Below are 16,333 nucleotides of genomic sequence, written 5' to 3' on the forward strand. Positions count from 1 at the left end.
GCAGGGTGCTGCCTTCAGAGTTGGGTGCCCGGCCAACAGCCGCCACTCTCGGCTGCCCAGCTCTGACATCAGCACAGAAGTAAGGGTGGCAATACTGTGACCCCGTCCCCCTCCCTGCAAAATAACCTTGTGACTTCCCTGCAACTTCCTTTTGGGTCAGGACCCCCAATTTGAGAAACGCTGGTCTTCCCTGTGAAATCTGTATAGTATAGGGTGTAAGCACAGAAGACGAGATTTCACAGTGGGAGACCAGATTTCACAGTCCGTGACATGTTTTTCATAGCCGTGATTTTGGTAGGGTCCTACCTATAGTTATTTTTTTAAATGAACTCTAATCAGAAGTCGTCGTATGGGTGTCTATTCATCATCAGAAAAATGTTTCAGTAATGGTTTAGATTTAAAATATTGTTTAAAAGGTGTCCATTTTGAGCCCTATGAAACAGAAACAGCTTCGAAATGTTGAGATTTTTCACCATTTTCTAACAACATTTTTCAGTCAGTTGTGATATGCTTGGAGCCAAGCTTGCATTGCCATAATCCAACAGTGCTCAACTTCTTGCAGGATTCGACCCTCGTGGCCCCATCAACTCAGCAACCACTGAAGTATGTCAGTGGGAGTTTTATAAATGACTTCAGCAGGAACAAAAGCAGGAACTGAGTTTGTAAGCCCAAGTGTTTGGTGTTCGCTGTTGCACTCAATGACACAAGAAATCATGCCAGTTAATTAGCACTACGACTATGAGATGTATTTTTTATATCTAAAAAGTTTTCAAGCTACACCTACATGTGGACTGTTATACTGTCAAATAGGAGGACAGTTCTAGTTAATACAGTAAACTAGATGTTCCATTTCGACTTTCAGGGCTCCTTGTCTCTGATACAAGTTTTACAGGGTAATGAGCAATCACTTTAAGTAAATGCTGCAAGTTCTGATTGTTTTTGTTGTTTTATTTGGCTGAGATTGGCTAAAAAGTTTCTTATAAATTGTAAAATCATTGGCATAAAAGAATCAGAATTAAAAGTATAAAATAATTGAAGTAATAAAATAGGTAACTTAATTTAGGAGAAAAACCTAGTATTTTTACTTTATTGTACAAGAATCCTCCAGATTTCTTATTCCCTGTATTTTAAAGTTAATTTTTTGGTAACTTTCTTACTTGTGAGTTAGAGTTTAGGGGTCAGCTGTTAAGTCATTTTAGTTGATTTTTGGTACTAATGACAGTAAACAAACAAACAAATACTATTTATTTGACATGTCAGTGGGGCAATAATCTTAACCCTAGAATGAAAACATATTGCTGTTGGTGAATTGACAAATTAAAACAAAAAGGTAGATTGACTGTATATGCTAAGTTATCAAAAACACTGTATATGTGCTTTGTGGACCAGTTAATGCTGCTATTATAACATTAGCTTTTCCATTCCCTGAATTCTATGTTTAAATATGCAACTACTCGTTAGGATTGGGATCGCTGAGTACAGTTTATGTATAAATGCCAAGAGAGACAACTGAGTCAAAGTGGGTGAGGTAATATCTTTTATTGGACCAACTTCTGTTGGTAAAAGAGACAAGCTTGTGAGCTACGCCGAGCTGAGTTATGACCTGAAGAAGAGCTCAGTGTAGCTTATCTCTGTTACCAACGAGGTTGGTCCAATAGAAGATATTACCTCACTCATCTTGTCTCTCTAATATCCTGGGACCAACATGGCAACAACAACAGAATATACAATGGAACTTAGCAAGATAATACCTAAGAGTAATACTAGATCCTGGCAGCAGTTGGGATGAGGAACCTACAGTCATCCTCTACTATCATTGGCTTCCCTCCCCTTTCAGTGTTTACCTATACTATTCAAGGCCAAGCAAGTTCACTTAATCCCATGGGCTAACAAGATGAACCAATCATGTGTCATGCCCTGGAGCAGGTGATCTATAGTCATGTCACTTGTTTACTGCAGCAAAATCCAGCTACTATCAGAAACTGCTAGGAAGCTCAGACTGAGCCCAGAAGAAAAACTAAAGAAAGACAGAGATGTGAAACTATCTTGCTGTCCTTGGAATTAGATGGCTTGGGGGGGAGAGGCTACCAGGAGGGTGTGATTCAATAGGACGTTCAGAGGAGAGGATGAATCCTTCCTCCATCATGGCATAGGGCTAAGGAGACTAGATGTCTGTCAATGCACTGTATTCCAGATACAAGTCTGGGCACCCAGCTGCAGTGGAATATATGTCAATTAGAGGAGTAACCTTTATTTGATATTATCTGAACTTGGGCATTTTTCAACCATTCTCAATGTTTTCATTAAAGATGTTTTTTCAAGTGTGTTTTTCATACATTGCTGTACGTGCTCGTGCATTATTGCAGAAAGAGTGGTAGTAACCCTTGTATTTAGTTTGTTTAATGCTCTCCATTATAAAGATCACCTTTATTTTTCTTTTCCTTTCTTTCTTTTTGCGAAGCCCTAACACCTCCATTGTTTGCAGGAGGTCTTTGAAATTCAGCAGAGACAAAGCCCCAGGGCTAGCGACATGACTTGCACTTGCCCTATTAAATTCCATTCAGGTTTGGCTGTTATAAGCTGTTAAAAATTACCATTTCCCTTTGTCACTTCTGTTCCTTATGGCAAATCAATAACTGACTATTAATATCCTGAAGAACTGGGACCATGCCACTGCCAAAACAGTAGCAACATGTACTGCACTGGGAACACCTGTCAGTGTAGCTGGGCAGTGATGGCGAGAGAAAGCTCTGACCACACCACAGGGACCCAGTGCATGGCCACAGCAGCCCACCCCCCACTCTGGTGGCACCACATGGAACAGGAACCAAATGTGTGGGGGAAAGAGACAGGCAGGCCAGAATACTCCCAATGACTCTCCTAGATCCAGCATATGGCATCACCAGACCATACACTGCCCTTCTGGAATAACTGCCTTCTCCAGCTGATATTGTTATTCCTGTAGATAAAATAGTATAAGTCCATGCTGCAGTACTGAAAGTTTAGGTTCAAACCCTGCGGATGATGATGTATGATGAGGGAGCTGTTAAAGTTGTACCTAATACATTTTGTTTTAACTTTTTCCTTTAAAAAAAACCCCCTAGGATATTGCATATAAAAATAAAAATCTAAGTTAAAGGTTTAGGTTGTAAAGTCAGGCACTCACAAATTAGGAAATGCCAGATATATAGTTGTCTTTGTAATCTTACTTGTTCCCCCATGTATGTATTCATTATGATGTGGTCTTTAATTACATGATTACAAAATACTTTATCTGTAGGACTTCTGCTTCTTGCATAGACACACGGGGACACAGTGAAGGTTGAATGGACAACCGTAAATCTCCCATTTCCCAGCTCTCAGATGCTTGACTTTGCAATCTGAATAACATTGTTTTTGTGTTTGTGTGTGTGTGTGTATAGTGCATGAGTGAACACAGTAATGTATATGTACATCTATATACACAATACATAAGCACATACACACACTATATAAAAAAAACTTCTTTGGGAGAATGTTAACTTGGGCATTTTTAGTTTAGTTTTAAGGTAGGGCCAAATAAAGGTTACTTTCACTAGTGTGTATGTATATATAATGCATGAGCAAACACAGAAAACAAGCAACTAGAGTGTCTGTTAGCTTCTTAGCTTTTGAACCCGAAGCCCTTGGGTGCAATATTTCAAGACACTGCCAACTTTTCTCAGTTGTGCTGACAGGTGCTTGTTAGTCTTAATGTTCAAATGATAGTTTTTCACTTTGCTGAATCTTAGGAAAGAGTTAATTGACTAAAGCACTTCTCAACAGCAGGTTGTCCTCACCTGCAATTTCCATCATCAAGGATTAGCCATATTCACAGTTGCTGACCCTTAATACTAACCTAATGAATGATGCATGCCTGGATGAAGACCAGTTGACCGTAATACTCTAGCTCTCCAGTCCAAATTTGATCCTCCAACACACATACTGCAGGTGTGGGGTCTATGTGTTCTGGACTCAATCATTGTTAATTTCTGACTGCTTCCCAGGGGGTGAATATAGATTCTGTATAGGTAGCTTGCAAACCAGATAGTCTTGTTCTTTGGGCATTAAGACTTTCAGTGCACACTCAAGCTTTTTATAAGGTTTTGTCAAACCTATCTATTCTTTTTGCAACATTTTGTTTAATAGCCTTTAAAAGCAATACAGTGCTAGTCACTAGAATCAACCAGGTCAAGAGTCTAATTAATGTTTTAAAAATAAAGGTTCCCAAACACCAGGCGAGTTTGTCATTTTCTCTATGGTTTGTTTTGAGGAGGAGGAGGAAAGAAGGTGAGGAGGGAACCCTCCTGTTCCATGATTAAATCCCACCCGTTCATTTTCTCCTTTTCTACTTTGCTTTTGATTTTAGTGGCGGTCTTAACAGAATGTCAAGATCAATTTGCAGCATGGTTTAACTCAAGGTTTGCATTCTGCCAGCAGCAATTGTCCCTACAAACAATGCTGTGTGTTCTTGTAACTTCAGAAGCTTTTAGAAGGATCATGGCAAGGGCAGCATCTAATGACTTTATTAGTGTAGGGTTTCAAAATGGGCTCAGTAATTGTTCACATCTCTTTGTCATCTAGTCATAATTACTGCATAGCATTGTTCAGGGTTGTGCTTGTGAATAGTTTCCTAATAGCACTGAGACAAGAAAAAAGGAAAAGGATAAAAGGTGATTGTCTCTTTAGATTGAGAACAACCCAGCCTGTATATAGATGATGGTTAAACTGTTTATAATACTTCAGAGACTCATCAGGAAAGGTAAAATATCCTTATTTTAAAATGCATTTTCTTTGAGATGATTTCAAGTTTCTAGTTTAAAAATATTTGTTAAACAGACTCAGAAGCCTAAAAACCTAAAACTTACTTTGTTTTAGTCATGATTGCTAGGCTCCACATTATGTCGGGGCACATGAGCGAGGAAAATAAAAGTAAATTCTCTCCATTGATCTGATTAATATACGTGTTTTTTTCAGTTAGTAAGAGTGTATCCTCTGGGCACATTTCAAAAATTTTAAACTATATAAATTAACATGCAAATCTGACATATCAAGTATCAACACCTCAAAACCACACCAGTAAAAAATTAAATTCACATCCAGTTGCCTTTCAAACTCTTAAGGCAAAAGCCTCGGTGAATACACAGAACTTGACTGAAGGTAGACTAATTTGGGATCAGCTGGATCACTGAGGAAAGTGAGATCCAGAGCTGGGAATTTTGTGCTTACAGTCCCGGACATATATAAGGACTATCAGTCAGAACTGCCCTTCGCTATTGACTTGGAGCAAGGGAGAGTTGGTCTATTAGTTAAGCCAATACAAGATTTAAAACCACATAGGGCTTCATAGCACAAAACCAGCACCTTGAACTGAACCCACAAATGTATTGGAAACGTGTATAGTAATTGGAACTCAGCTGTAACGTGCTCCCTACAAAAAAAACAAAACACTCTTAAGAAAACAGGTAGCAGCGTATACACTACAGTAGCTGAAATTGAAAGTGGTCTTCAGGCAGAGCCCCTTATACTGTAAATTGTAGTAATCCAGTCTGAAATGACAAAGTCATGTGGTGAAGTCCACATCTGGAAGGAAAGGTCACAGTACTTCGTTTATGATGTCTAAACTTAGATTGCGAGCTCTTTGCAGTAGGGACTTTGTCCTTTTCTCTTTTCTTTAAGTGCCTACCACTTTTTTAACTAATGTAAAGATAAGTTCTTCAGCACACGCAAATGCTATCGTGGCCATTGTTGCTACCTGAATATCCAAGCAGAACTGAGGATCCAGTCTGACTAACAATTTGAAAATAAATGGTGTTAACAAAAGACAGGCATATCCCTTTAGCTGAGGAAGCACATCTAATCATCTACTGTTCTGGCGGTTTCTCGTAGCCAACCAGCCACACATCTATCTTAACACCTTCATGCCTTAGCCAGCTATCTCTTGTCCAACCATATCTCAGCCAGATGTGGCCACTCAAATGAAGTGTAATGAAAAGGAGATGTAAAGATGTGGGTCATAAGCCTATCAGTGACATTGCAGCCTCTGCACTCTCAGTTCTCATAGCCTCTCACCTTTGTTGAAGAGGGACCGTGAAAGAACAGAACTCTGTGTTCCCCTGGCGAGAGAAGGGAGGCAGAAGAGCAAGTGCCACACACTGGCCTCTGGGATCTCTCAGAGAGAAAAAAGGGAAGTCAATCAAGCACAACTCCATTTAAACCTACAAAGCTGCCTCGGTAAAACCTTATGGTCAAATGGTATTGAAGCTCCTGAGGATGCTTGACCAGAATCCCTCACCAGAAGAAGTGAATCAACTAATAAAACCAGAGCAGTTTATATACTATGTAGTAAGACCTAAAACCCAACTAGAGGGCATGGACATGGATGGTACTGGGAGATAACGCAGGGGCACATCGGCCTACTCCTACAACTGCTATTGTTCTTCACAACATCCCTGATTGAATGGGGGCATTCCCATCTGTAAATGCAGAGTGCATATAGCATTCCTCCTGGGTTAGGGCTGATGCTGCTTTGGCATCCAAACTGCCCACCCCTTGTGGTGGTGGTGGTGTTTGTTGTTGTGGTTAGCTGCATTATGATTTTATTGTACTAGGTTTCTGGTGTGCTTTGGGCTCACGCATCCCCTGGAAGAAATTTTTCCCGCTGCTGACTGTCAAGTGCAGTGGAGCAGCTTTGCTTTCCTCTTGGAACCTAGTAGTCCAGACAGGGAGCAGGGTATGTTTTGATTATATTTTTATCAATTATTCTATCAGGTGTCCAGTGGTGGATGGTGGGATTGGTTTAGCAGTGACCAACTTTGAGTATGAACCCTGGCATGCAGATAAAGGGTATTGTCTTAATCATGCTGTACCCTGCATAATGAAGGGAGAGCTTCCGTGTCTCATGCAGACTGAGACCTCCCTCTCCTGTATCCTTTAACCTTGCATGAAGGAGGGGTGATTGAGATCTCTGCTTTGGAGCAGAATTCCTAAATGTTTTGCATGTGAAAACTAAGTGTAACCTGCTCTTTTCATGCTTTGGGCTTTCCTGGCCATTGCCACAAATTCCACTGGACCAGTCTCTGCTGGGTAGTTTGGGGACTCCCTTAGTTTGATGTTAGATGCAGCCTTTAGCTTTTTAACCACACGCTTGTGTCTGTTTCTCATTCCTCCCTAAGTCAATAACTACGGCCCTAGAAGGCATGGTACTTAAGTGGTTAAGTTGCTAACAGTGTACTATGAAGACCATACATAGCAAGCTTGTTTAATACACTATTGCATAGCCTCAGATTTAACATTTTTTTATTTAAATACCTAATACATATGAGATTTATGTTGACTTTGCAGAGTATAAAATTAATATAAAAAATAATTAGGAGTCTTGCATATATAATATTCACCGTAGTTTTCTTTGTGCTTTAGAAAGAGGCTACAACTTCTTTTCCAACATCACAGATGCTTCTAAAGTTTTACGGTTTCTTTAAGTAAGTTAGACCTGATGAGATGTATAAACATATAAATCTTGCTTTTTCAGAACAGCTTTAGTTGGGTTGAGGACTGAAGACCAATGGGACTTCTTCGTTTTCTCTGTTTCGATATCATTTTTAAAAAAATGAGAGAGATCAATAACGTCACCTTTCAGACATAAGGGATATGTTAGAAAAACATATGCAAAAGTACAATAGGGCCTCTGAAAAACACAGATATTAAGTGATGCTGAATAGTCCTATAGGTGTTTTGAGCATTGGTACTCAATATCTTATTGGAAACATTTGTGTTCAGAAAATTCTCTCTGTTCTTTTAAAGCTTGGTAACAGTTTTAAATAATTTGACTGAAAATTCTGGAATTCTATAAAATTTCTTCTGTTAGTATAAGGCAAGTTTTATGTAATAAAATACTTAGACTTTGAAGGAATAGAAGCAGAAATCTGGAGATGTAGCTGGAGAAATTGTTTTTATTAAATATGCACACTAGGCCTTATTTACAGAAAGAGAAAGGAAAGGGAAAAACTAAATTTTTCTCTGAACCCATGAAGAACTTGCAAGACAGTGGCACCAGGGTCCATAATAGGAAAATCAGGATCCCATTCAGTGCATTCAGAGTATGCTGTTCAGTGGTAAAGCACCACTTACTCTACACTACCTTTAATTGAATGAGTTTATTGATTTAATCTAAAGATAAAACAGAATTAACTATTTGAAATATTTTCGCTTAAACCAGGTTATGCACTAATAGCCAGTCATGTTTTTTAAAATCCTAATGTCTTGGAGAACTGGATGAGTCCTGAGATGGGTAATGGGATATATGTGTTGCTGTTCACCTCAATACCATCAGTTTAAAAGTTGTTACCATATAATGGCTATTCTGTTCCCTCTGTGAAATAAATTGGTGGTTTCAATCCAGTTATTAATCACTCAGGTGGCCACATCTCTTAAAAACAGTGTCATGGTTATCATCTCTCTTGGCAGAATGGGCATGGGCGCTCAACTGCTCTCTCTCCTAGAAGTGGTTTGACTGGATCAGGATTAACAGAGGTAGGCCGTGCTGCTGCCTGTGTTATACCTCTTTGGGCAAATAGAGAGCTCAGTTCTCTAGAACGGTCAGTCCTGTGCTAAATCACCCCAAAAAGAACAACCAGAGCCAATTTTAAAGCAATTCCACGTAACTGAGCCAGGTCCCATAAGCAGGTGAATCGTACTTCATGATCCAGTGTTAAATGCCAAAATGATCCAGCAGAAAAAGAATGGTGGTTGATTGTTGTGACCAGGCTATCCATGGCCATGAATGCTGAAGCCCTTCTCAAATTACAGAGCAAAAGGTGTGATTTGCAGTTTGAATCCCTAATCCACAAAACCTCTTTATAAGAAAGAGTCTAGATGTCCCTCTGTTGTTACCGTGTTGTTTAAATTGAAGTATTAAAGGAACACTGTCAAACATTTATAGTATTTGACATTGTGGTTTTCGATTTTACACACCATTGTTAGTTATTATTTCTATTGTGGTACACCTAGGGGCCCCCGCTGTGGATCAGGGCCCCGTTGTGCTAGGCACTGTACATACATAGAGAACAAAAAGACACTTCTTGCCCTCAAGTGCTTGCAAGCTAAGTATAAGACAAAAACGGGTGAATACAGCAACATATGGGGAAGCCTAAGGAAGTAATGAGACAATACTGGTCAGCATGATAAATGGTGATCACAACATATCAGTCCTTTTTTAGTACAAAAAAGATACATTGTAGGCATTTTATTTGGGTGGGTTTTTTTTCTATTTTGTAAATCCTGCATTTGTCTCCTCCTCTGTGTTTTCGAATGGCATTAAAACTTGGAAATCTGTACTGTTAAACAAAAATATTCATGTCCTGCACCACTGATAAGAATCCAGCTCTGGGACTGGTGATTGTTTTTAAAGGTGGTCCCAAAATTAGCTGGAAGATCAAAAGAACTTTTCTGAGTGACTAAAACTAATGATGAGTCTTCGTTTTTTCATTTTCCTGGAGATGCTTTCCTTTTTGACTTGTTTTATGTAAGGAGCCAAGCCCTAGCTCTCACTTACCTTTGTACATACAGTTTGCACAAAGTCTATTCTGACACTGTTTTGCAGATCTCAAGTAAGCGTTCACTCATCGCAGGTCCTCTGCTGCTCTGAGACTTGGGTTAGGAGTCAGATAGCGTGAAATACGTGTCTGTGCGTACGCTCATGACCTCATACACTGCTTCTTCTTTGGGATTACTCAAGCTCCTTTCATGAGTTTTCCCAGTAATGCTGCTTCTGAAGTGTTGTTTTTGTGTCTGTTATGGGGTGGGGTGAGGCAAATATGAAAATGACCTAGATGTTTAGCTTTGGAAACGACTCTTCTGAATGCATTATCCTAATATTAAGATATGTTAGATTTTTTTTGGCCCCAAAACTGTGACCTATAGAATCTTTTCAAATATAAAGCAGAATAAGGAATTAGGGAAAATTAGGATTATAAAACCAGGTACAGTGTCAAAAAATAGAGTATTGCTATCCTTAAGCAGTCAAAAATCATGCACTGGGCCACCAAAAATCAGGAACTTGGCTTAAAAATCACGAGCTATTAAAAACAATAAACTTTGGATTCTTTTTATTTGCTTCTGAGCCATTACAATTCATGTTTTCGTGCTTGTCTCAGCAACCTCAAAGGCCAGAAAAAAAATTTAAATTAAAATTGAGATTTTCTCAATCACAGGATTTAGAAGCTGAAGATTTAAAAGAAACATCAAATATTGCCTAATTTGTGATAAAATTGCAAGAGATTACTGAAAATTAGAGTTTTTTGTGATTTGTCATGTGACATCAGCTGTTCTTGCAGAGATTTTATTCAAGTAGTCAACTATTTCCTGTGGCCTTTTATCCTCTTGTATGAGGAAATATAATTCTGATTTACTCTGAGACCCATACACGTAGAATATTTATGAGGGAACTGGAACACCTTGTTAGTATTATTTGGAATTGGGGTGTGTGTGTGTCTGTGTGTATGTTCTGCACCATCAGCAGGCCTTCAAAAGCTATGCCTTTATTTCTCCTAGATAACGATATTTCACTGCTGATTGATTTTAACTGATGGATCTGATATGTCTAATAATCCTATTCCCTTTCCAGACAATTTCACTTAGAAGAATTGAGAAAAGAAATCGTCAGAACCTGTTTCAGTTTTTGGTTTTGCATTTGTTTTTTTGAAACTGTGGTCAGTGCCTATGTGTTTATTTCCAAGCTTTAATAAGTTCTGATTTAGTTACTCAAAGTTCCCAGGAGAAGTGGAGAATGTGCTACTGCTTTAACACTTAATTATTTTTATGCAGTTTATTTTTGTAACTTTCTTGCAGGAGTGTTTTTTTTTCCTATAGAATTTTCCCCCCAAAGAATCTTCGCCTTTCTCATCCTTCTCCACCCCACCCTAAATCATGTCCCCCACGTACACACTAAATATTTTTTTAATTAAAAAACAAAGGAACTAGTAGGGTGCCATTTACCTTCCCTTTCTGCCAGTACTCCTCCATTTCCACTTTTGGTTGGAGATCACAGTAATCCAGCTTGTTGTGGAAAACAAGTCTTCCAGTAGTGACATCTGGTTCTTTGATGAGCTCCACAGGTATTTGTAATGTGAGTTCTGTTGGCAGCTTTGGCGATCCACTGGAAGAACTGGCACACTTTTATCTAGATGAGAATGAGAAAATCCCCTTGTGAGGGAGAGAGAGAGAATAAAACACTTGTTTTTCTCTATGCCACTATTAATTCTCTCAGAAGTATGAAAGTAGTACTGATAACTGCTTGGTAGCATGGTATGCTTAATGAGTTTGTTGTGTGATATTTTGGTGAAAGAATACAGCCTGTGTACGCACAATCCACTTTATAATCATTGCATTGCAGAATTGAATGAGAAAATGACCAGAGTTTTACATTTTGTGTGTGTTTTGTGTGCCTGTTGGTTTAAGAGTGTAAAAGACCTATTAAGTCATGCAGTCTAACTCCCTCCTAGTTTTGTTTATCTTATGTCTTTCTATGATTTTGTCCAGTAAAATTGTAAGTCCTCTGCAACGAGACTTCTACCACTTCTTGGGAGACTGTTCAACAGTCTTAATACATGTCACTGACTGGGAGTTTTCCTTGCTATACATCCTCAACTTTTCATTTTCTTAGTTTATTTTCATTACTTCTAGCTATACCCTGGGGCTGAAATCCTGGCCTCGCTGAAGTCAGTTTGCCACGGAGTATTGCCATTGACTTCAATGGATCCAGGATTTCATCCCACACTTAAAACTCCTCTCCTTACTTGAAGTGTGTGTATGTGTAGGCTGTTACAAGGTCCCCTTTTATTGTAGCTTAGCTAAACGAGGTGTCTTTAGCTTGTTAGTTATTTCTAATAAATTAGTCCTTTGATCATTTGTATTGCTCTTAACCAAGCTTCTTTCAATTAGTGAATATCATTTTGGTAACATGGTACTCGGAATTCAGTGCAATATTCCAGATTTCCAGAGTACGTCAGCATTCTGAAATGGTACTGTTCAGGGGACTTCACTTGGCTCGTAATGTAAAGGGAAGCTACTCTGTGACACCTATGCAGTCTAGTAGCATGAAAAGAATAAGAGCACTTCTCATGTCTGGGCATATGCTTGTCATGGTATAGTCTCATAACTTTAACAGGTTTTTAAATGAGCAGGTTTTCTATCACCCATAATAGTTCTGGACTGCAAAAATCTAGTAAACCTGGATAACAAAGGAGGCAATTGAAAAATTCCAGAAATGCATTTTATGTCTTTGAAAGGTTTTTAATAGCCACGCCCTGCTTATTGTTGCCAAACTAAAGGATGTCCTTTCTCCATGTTAAGATTCTGTTGTAGCAGAAGTTGGCTCAATTTTTTTCCCCCCACACTTTGGGCACTTTCAACTCCAAATCCACTTTTGCAATAATGGACTTTTTCAATTTTCAGCCCAATTTCTGAGCCATTTTATTAACCAGAAGTACACTGATTCAAAACTTGTGTTTTGATTCTGTTTTGGATTTTGATATCAAATGATTCTGAGCACATGACATTTTAATGCAGTTTGTCTTTTCAAATAGATTTGCCTTCTAGTGCATGTGACAACAGGACTTTGCTCATCAGTTAGAGCACACATTTCAGAGCAGTTGTTACCTAAAATATTATCATAAGGCATAAGAAAACACACGATTTAAGTTGCCTTTCATGAACATAATTAAGAATTAATAAGCCTGTACCAGTGGCTAGTCCTCAGATTTTCCACTGTTTTGCCTTTTGTGACCTGTGTTATTAAAAGTCCATTATTTTTACAGACTTTATTAAATTGGATCTTATTAAAGCATTCTATATTTGCATTTGGTCTTTCATAATTCATTATTATTATGACATTTACTTTTTACCATCAGATCTGAAAACATATCATAAGCTACCCTTTTCTCTTGAAAGAAATGCTAATTTCAAACAGTCCTCTAATGGAAGAGAAAAGCTTTATCAGTTTTTTCATTTATTCAAGATCGTGTTAAGAATACTAATGCTAGACTTCTGTATGCTAATATCTAAGCGACTTTTTTAGTCAAAAGCATAGAATTATTGTTTTTAGACCACACTAAGTATGAAACTGAAGGGGCTACTACTCTGAAAGAAAATACAATTCTAAAGTACAGGTTTTTAGTTTTATAACCTATTAAAACATTTTAATGTTTTTATTGTTAAATTATGATTCTTGAATGAGTAATAGTAATTTTATACTTTTTTCATAGTTTAAGTAATGTTCTTTATTCACTTATTTAAAAAAAAATCTGTCATCTTTGAAAATTGGTTTATTGTTTATTTTTTCTAGTTTTGTATTGTTCAGAGCACAGTTTGCTAGATACTGAACAGAAAAATGGAATTCTCCATCAAATAAGTCACTGTCATTGTCAGTTAAAGTTTATTATTATGCCTCCCATCTGGAATCTATCATCTTTGAAAATGGGCTTTTTGTGATAAATTTTGAGGGATAAGGAACTCCACAACTGAACACAGCAGTCCAGGTTTTAAGCTATATATAGCTCTGAAGTAAACTGTCAAATTTTAATATTTCTTTAAGGAAGAGATTTGTATTGGCTGAATTCTTTTCTAAAAAACCCACTGTAACTTAAAGAAACTCTATAATGTAAACTTACATTGTTTTTCTATACTTTTTAGGTTTCTGACAATGTGCACTAGACACTTTGGGAGTGTTGTAGCCCAAACTATTCGAACTCAGAAGACGGATCAGTTTCCACTTTTCCTTATTATTATGGGAAAACGATCATCTAATGAGGTGTTGAATGTAATACAAGGTATAATTGTTCCTTTACGGTGGGAACCTATTTCTTATATGGGTATTGAGACTGTCAGATGACCTCTTTGTTATTAATTCTTAGTGTTCGTCATGAGATTTTTAAGATGTTTATTATTAACTTGTTACAGAACAAAAACTGCATTACAGAAAGATAAATAGCCATTGTACATAAATATGCTATGTTATGTAACACTAAAGGATTTAATTGACATAATCATAATAAAATCATGGTTTAATATTTTTTCAGATAGAGAACTGCATTAATATTAAACTGTCTGGGCCAACATTTCTAAAATAGGAGCTAAATATAGTTTTCTAAATCCATATGTAGGAAGCTGCATTGATTTTTGTAAATGCTGAGCACCAAGCTGCGATTAACCCCATTATTTAGTGTGAGCTAGTTTTGGCCCCGATCCTGCAATCAGATCTGTGTGAATGGTACCTTGCGATCACATGGATCCCTGTTGACTTTAGTGGATTCCATTTGGGCATGAGCCCGCCTGCGTAGATCTGACTGTAGAATGGGGGGCCTCAACAGACTCAAAGTTGCTAATATAATGTCCAAATAATGAGAGATTCTGCTACTTACCTGAGTAATTCGTTCTTATTTAAGTAGTCCCAGTGACTTCATTGAGATTGTTCAGGTGAGAAAGGGTTGTTTGGATGGTCCCTTAGATTGCAATTCTTCAATAACTCTGCAAATTAAAATGCATCGAAGAGGCAGAATTCCTTCCATCCTGTTGTTTTGCTTTACCCTTAAGTTTCCTTTATGAAGTTCTGTCTCATTTGCTTTGTTTCTTATACCTAGCTCATTCATTCTAGTCCCCTTGCATTTTCTTGGGAGAGTCTCAGCCTCAGGTCCCCTCCTGAGAGAAGGAAAAGCTGTTTGCTGTTGCAATCATTGGCTTCTCTCATTGCCAATGATTCCTTCTGTAGAGTGGACAAATGGATAATTCCTCTGGAGGAATCACCAGTGCTCCTTCCATCAGTTGGCCAGAAGAGTTACTTTTTATTTATGAAAAAAGAAAAGGAGTACTTGTGACACCTTAGAGACTAACCAATTTATTTGATCATGAGCTTTCGTGAGCTACAGCTCACTTCATCGGATGCATACCGTGGAAACTGCAGAAGACATTATATACACACAGAGACCATGTCTCTGTGTGTATATAATGTCTTCTGCATGTCTCTGTGTGTATATAATGTCTTCTGCAGTTTCCACGGTATGCATCCGATGAAGTGAGCTGTAGCTCACGAAAGCTCATGCTCAAATAAATTGGTTAGTCTCTAAGGTGCCACAAGTACTCCTTTTCTTTTTGCGAATACAGACTAACACGGCTGTTACTCTAAAACCTTTTTATTTATGCATGTACTTTCCCTTTTAATAAATATAAACAGGATACTTCCAAATCTACGTTTTCTACCAACTACCACAGAGTTTGTCTCCCCTAAGGACAATGCATGGTTAAATAGTTCTGTGCTCTACTAAATCTGCTTATTCCGTACAAATAATTAAATAACTATATTATTTACTCTGGTTTATAGGCTCCACTTCAGCCAGGTACTTAAACATGTGTGTGGCTTTAAGCATGTGAGTTATCCCATTGAAGTCAATGGTGCTTGTTTGCTTAAAGTTAGTCATGTGCGTGAGTATCTTGCTGAATCAGAGTCTAAGAATTGTTATAAAATATTCCAGATTACTTCACTTCAGTCTCTGGGGTGTATATTTCATTATGTGTGGGGATTTCTGGTACTAGCTCCTTAAATTTTAAGATGGTGATCTACCCCAGTAAATGCATCCTTTTATTTTGGGACTGAACCTATAGCAAAAAATTGACACACACATTAAATTTTGCTGTGTTTTATGTTTCCTAGAGAAATGCAACATGAATGCCTTTTAGGATTGTATCATCAAATGCATAGTGCCCTATGAAATTATATGCATGTGTAGCAGGACAAATACAATTGTTGCTGTTTGCAGAGTAGATGATTCTACTAATGAAATATAGAAAACCTTTCAAAACTAGAGTAGGAGTAAATTTTCAAAAGCACCTTTTCAGAAATGATAAAGGCACATGGGAGCCTAAGTTTTAATGACTTTTAGTAAGCCTTATGCTCCTAAAGGCCTAAGTCAATTTTTGGAAAATGGGAATTCAGCTCCTGAGTGCCTTAGGCATTCTTGAAAATTTTACCTCCAGTTACCAGTTCAAATCTAGCTCATGTTGACAGTAACTAAAATGTATTCTCATCAGAAGGCTGTGTAGTTGCTCATGTTAGATGACGTTACAGTCTTTGCTAATCCTAATGGACAAGTGGCCTCATACCAAAGTCACCCTCACAGGTGGCACTAGTTGGCACTCTGGTTAGCAGTCACAGGAGAGAAACCAAAGACTAAGTGGATCATGGTAGGAGACTGAACTGACCTTTTAACCCTATTGAAGAATGTTGACACACATTGCTAGGACAGCATGGGGAAGCATCCACTTC

At 38.0% G+C, this 16,333-nt stretch overlaps 1 protein-coding gene across 2 annotated transcripts in view; it reads left to right on the forward strand.

The window, feature by feature from the left end:
- FAF1 (Fas associated factor 1) overlaps positions 1-16,333 on the forward strand; it is a 309,253-nt gene that overhangs the window by 240,462 nt on the left and 52,458 nt on the right. The window contains exon 14 of one of the 2 annotated variants that reach the window (XM_073357756.2): positions 13,708-13,844. The exons of the other annotated variant lie outside the window; for it this stretch is intronic. Within the exon in view, the coding sequence (XP_073213857.1) occupies positions 13,708-13,844 (137 nt within the window). The remainder of the gene's footprint in view (positions 1-13,707; positions 13,845-16,333) is intronic. 2 annotated transcript variants of the gene reach the window in all.

This window comes from Lepidochelys kempii, chromosome 8, assembly GCF_965140285.1.
Source record: "Lepidochelys kempii isolate rLepKem1 chromosome 8, rLepKem1.hap1, whole genome shotgun sequence".
Taxonomy (NCBI): Eukaryota; Metazoa; Chordata; order Testudines; family Cheloniidae; genus Lepidochelys; species Lepidochelys kempii.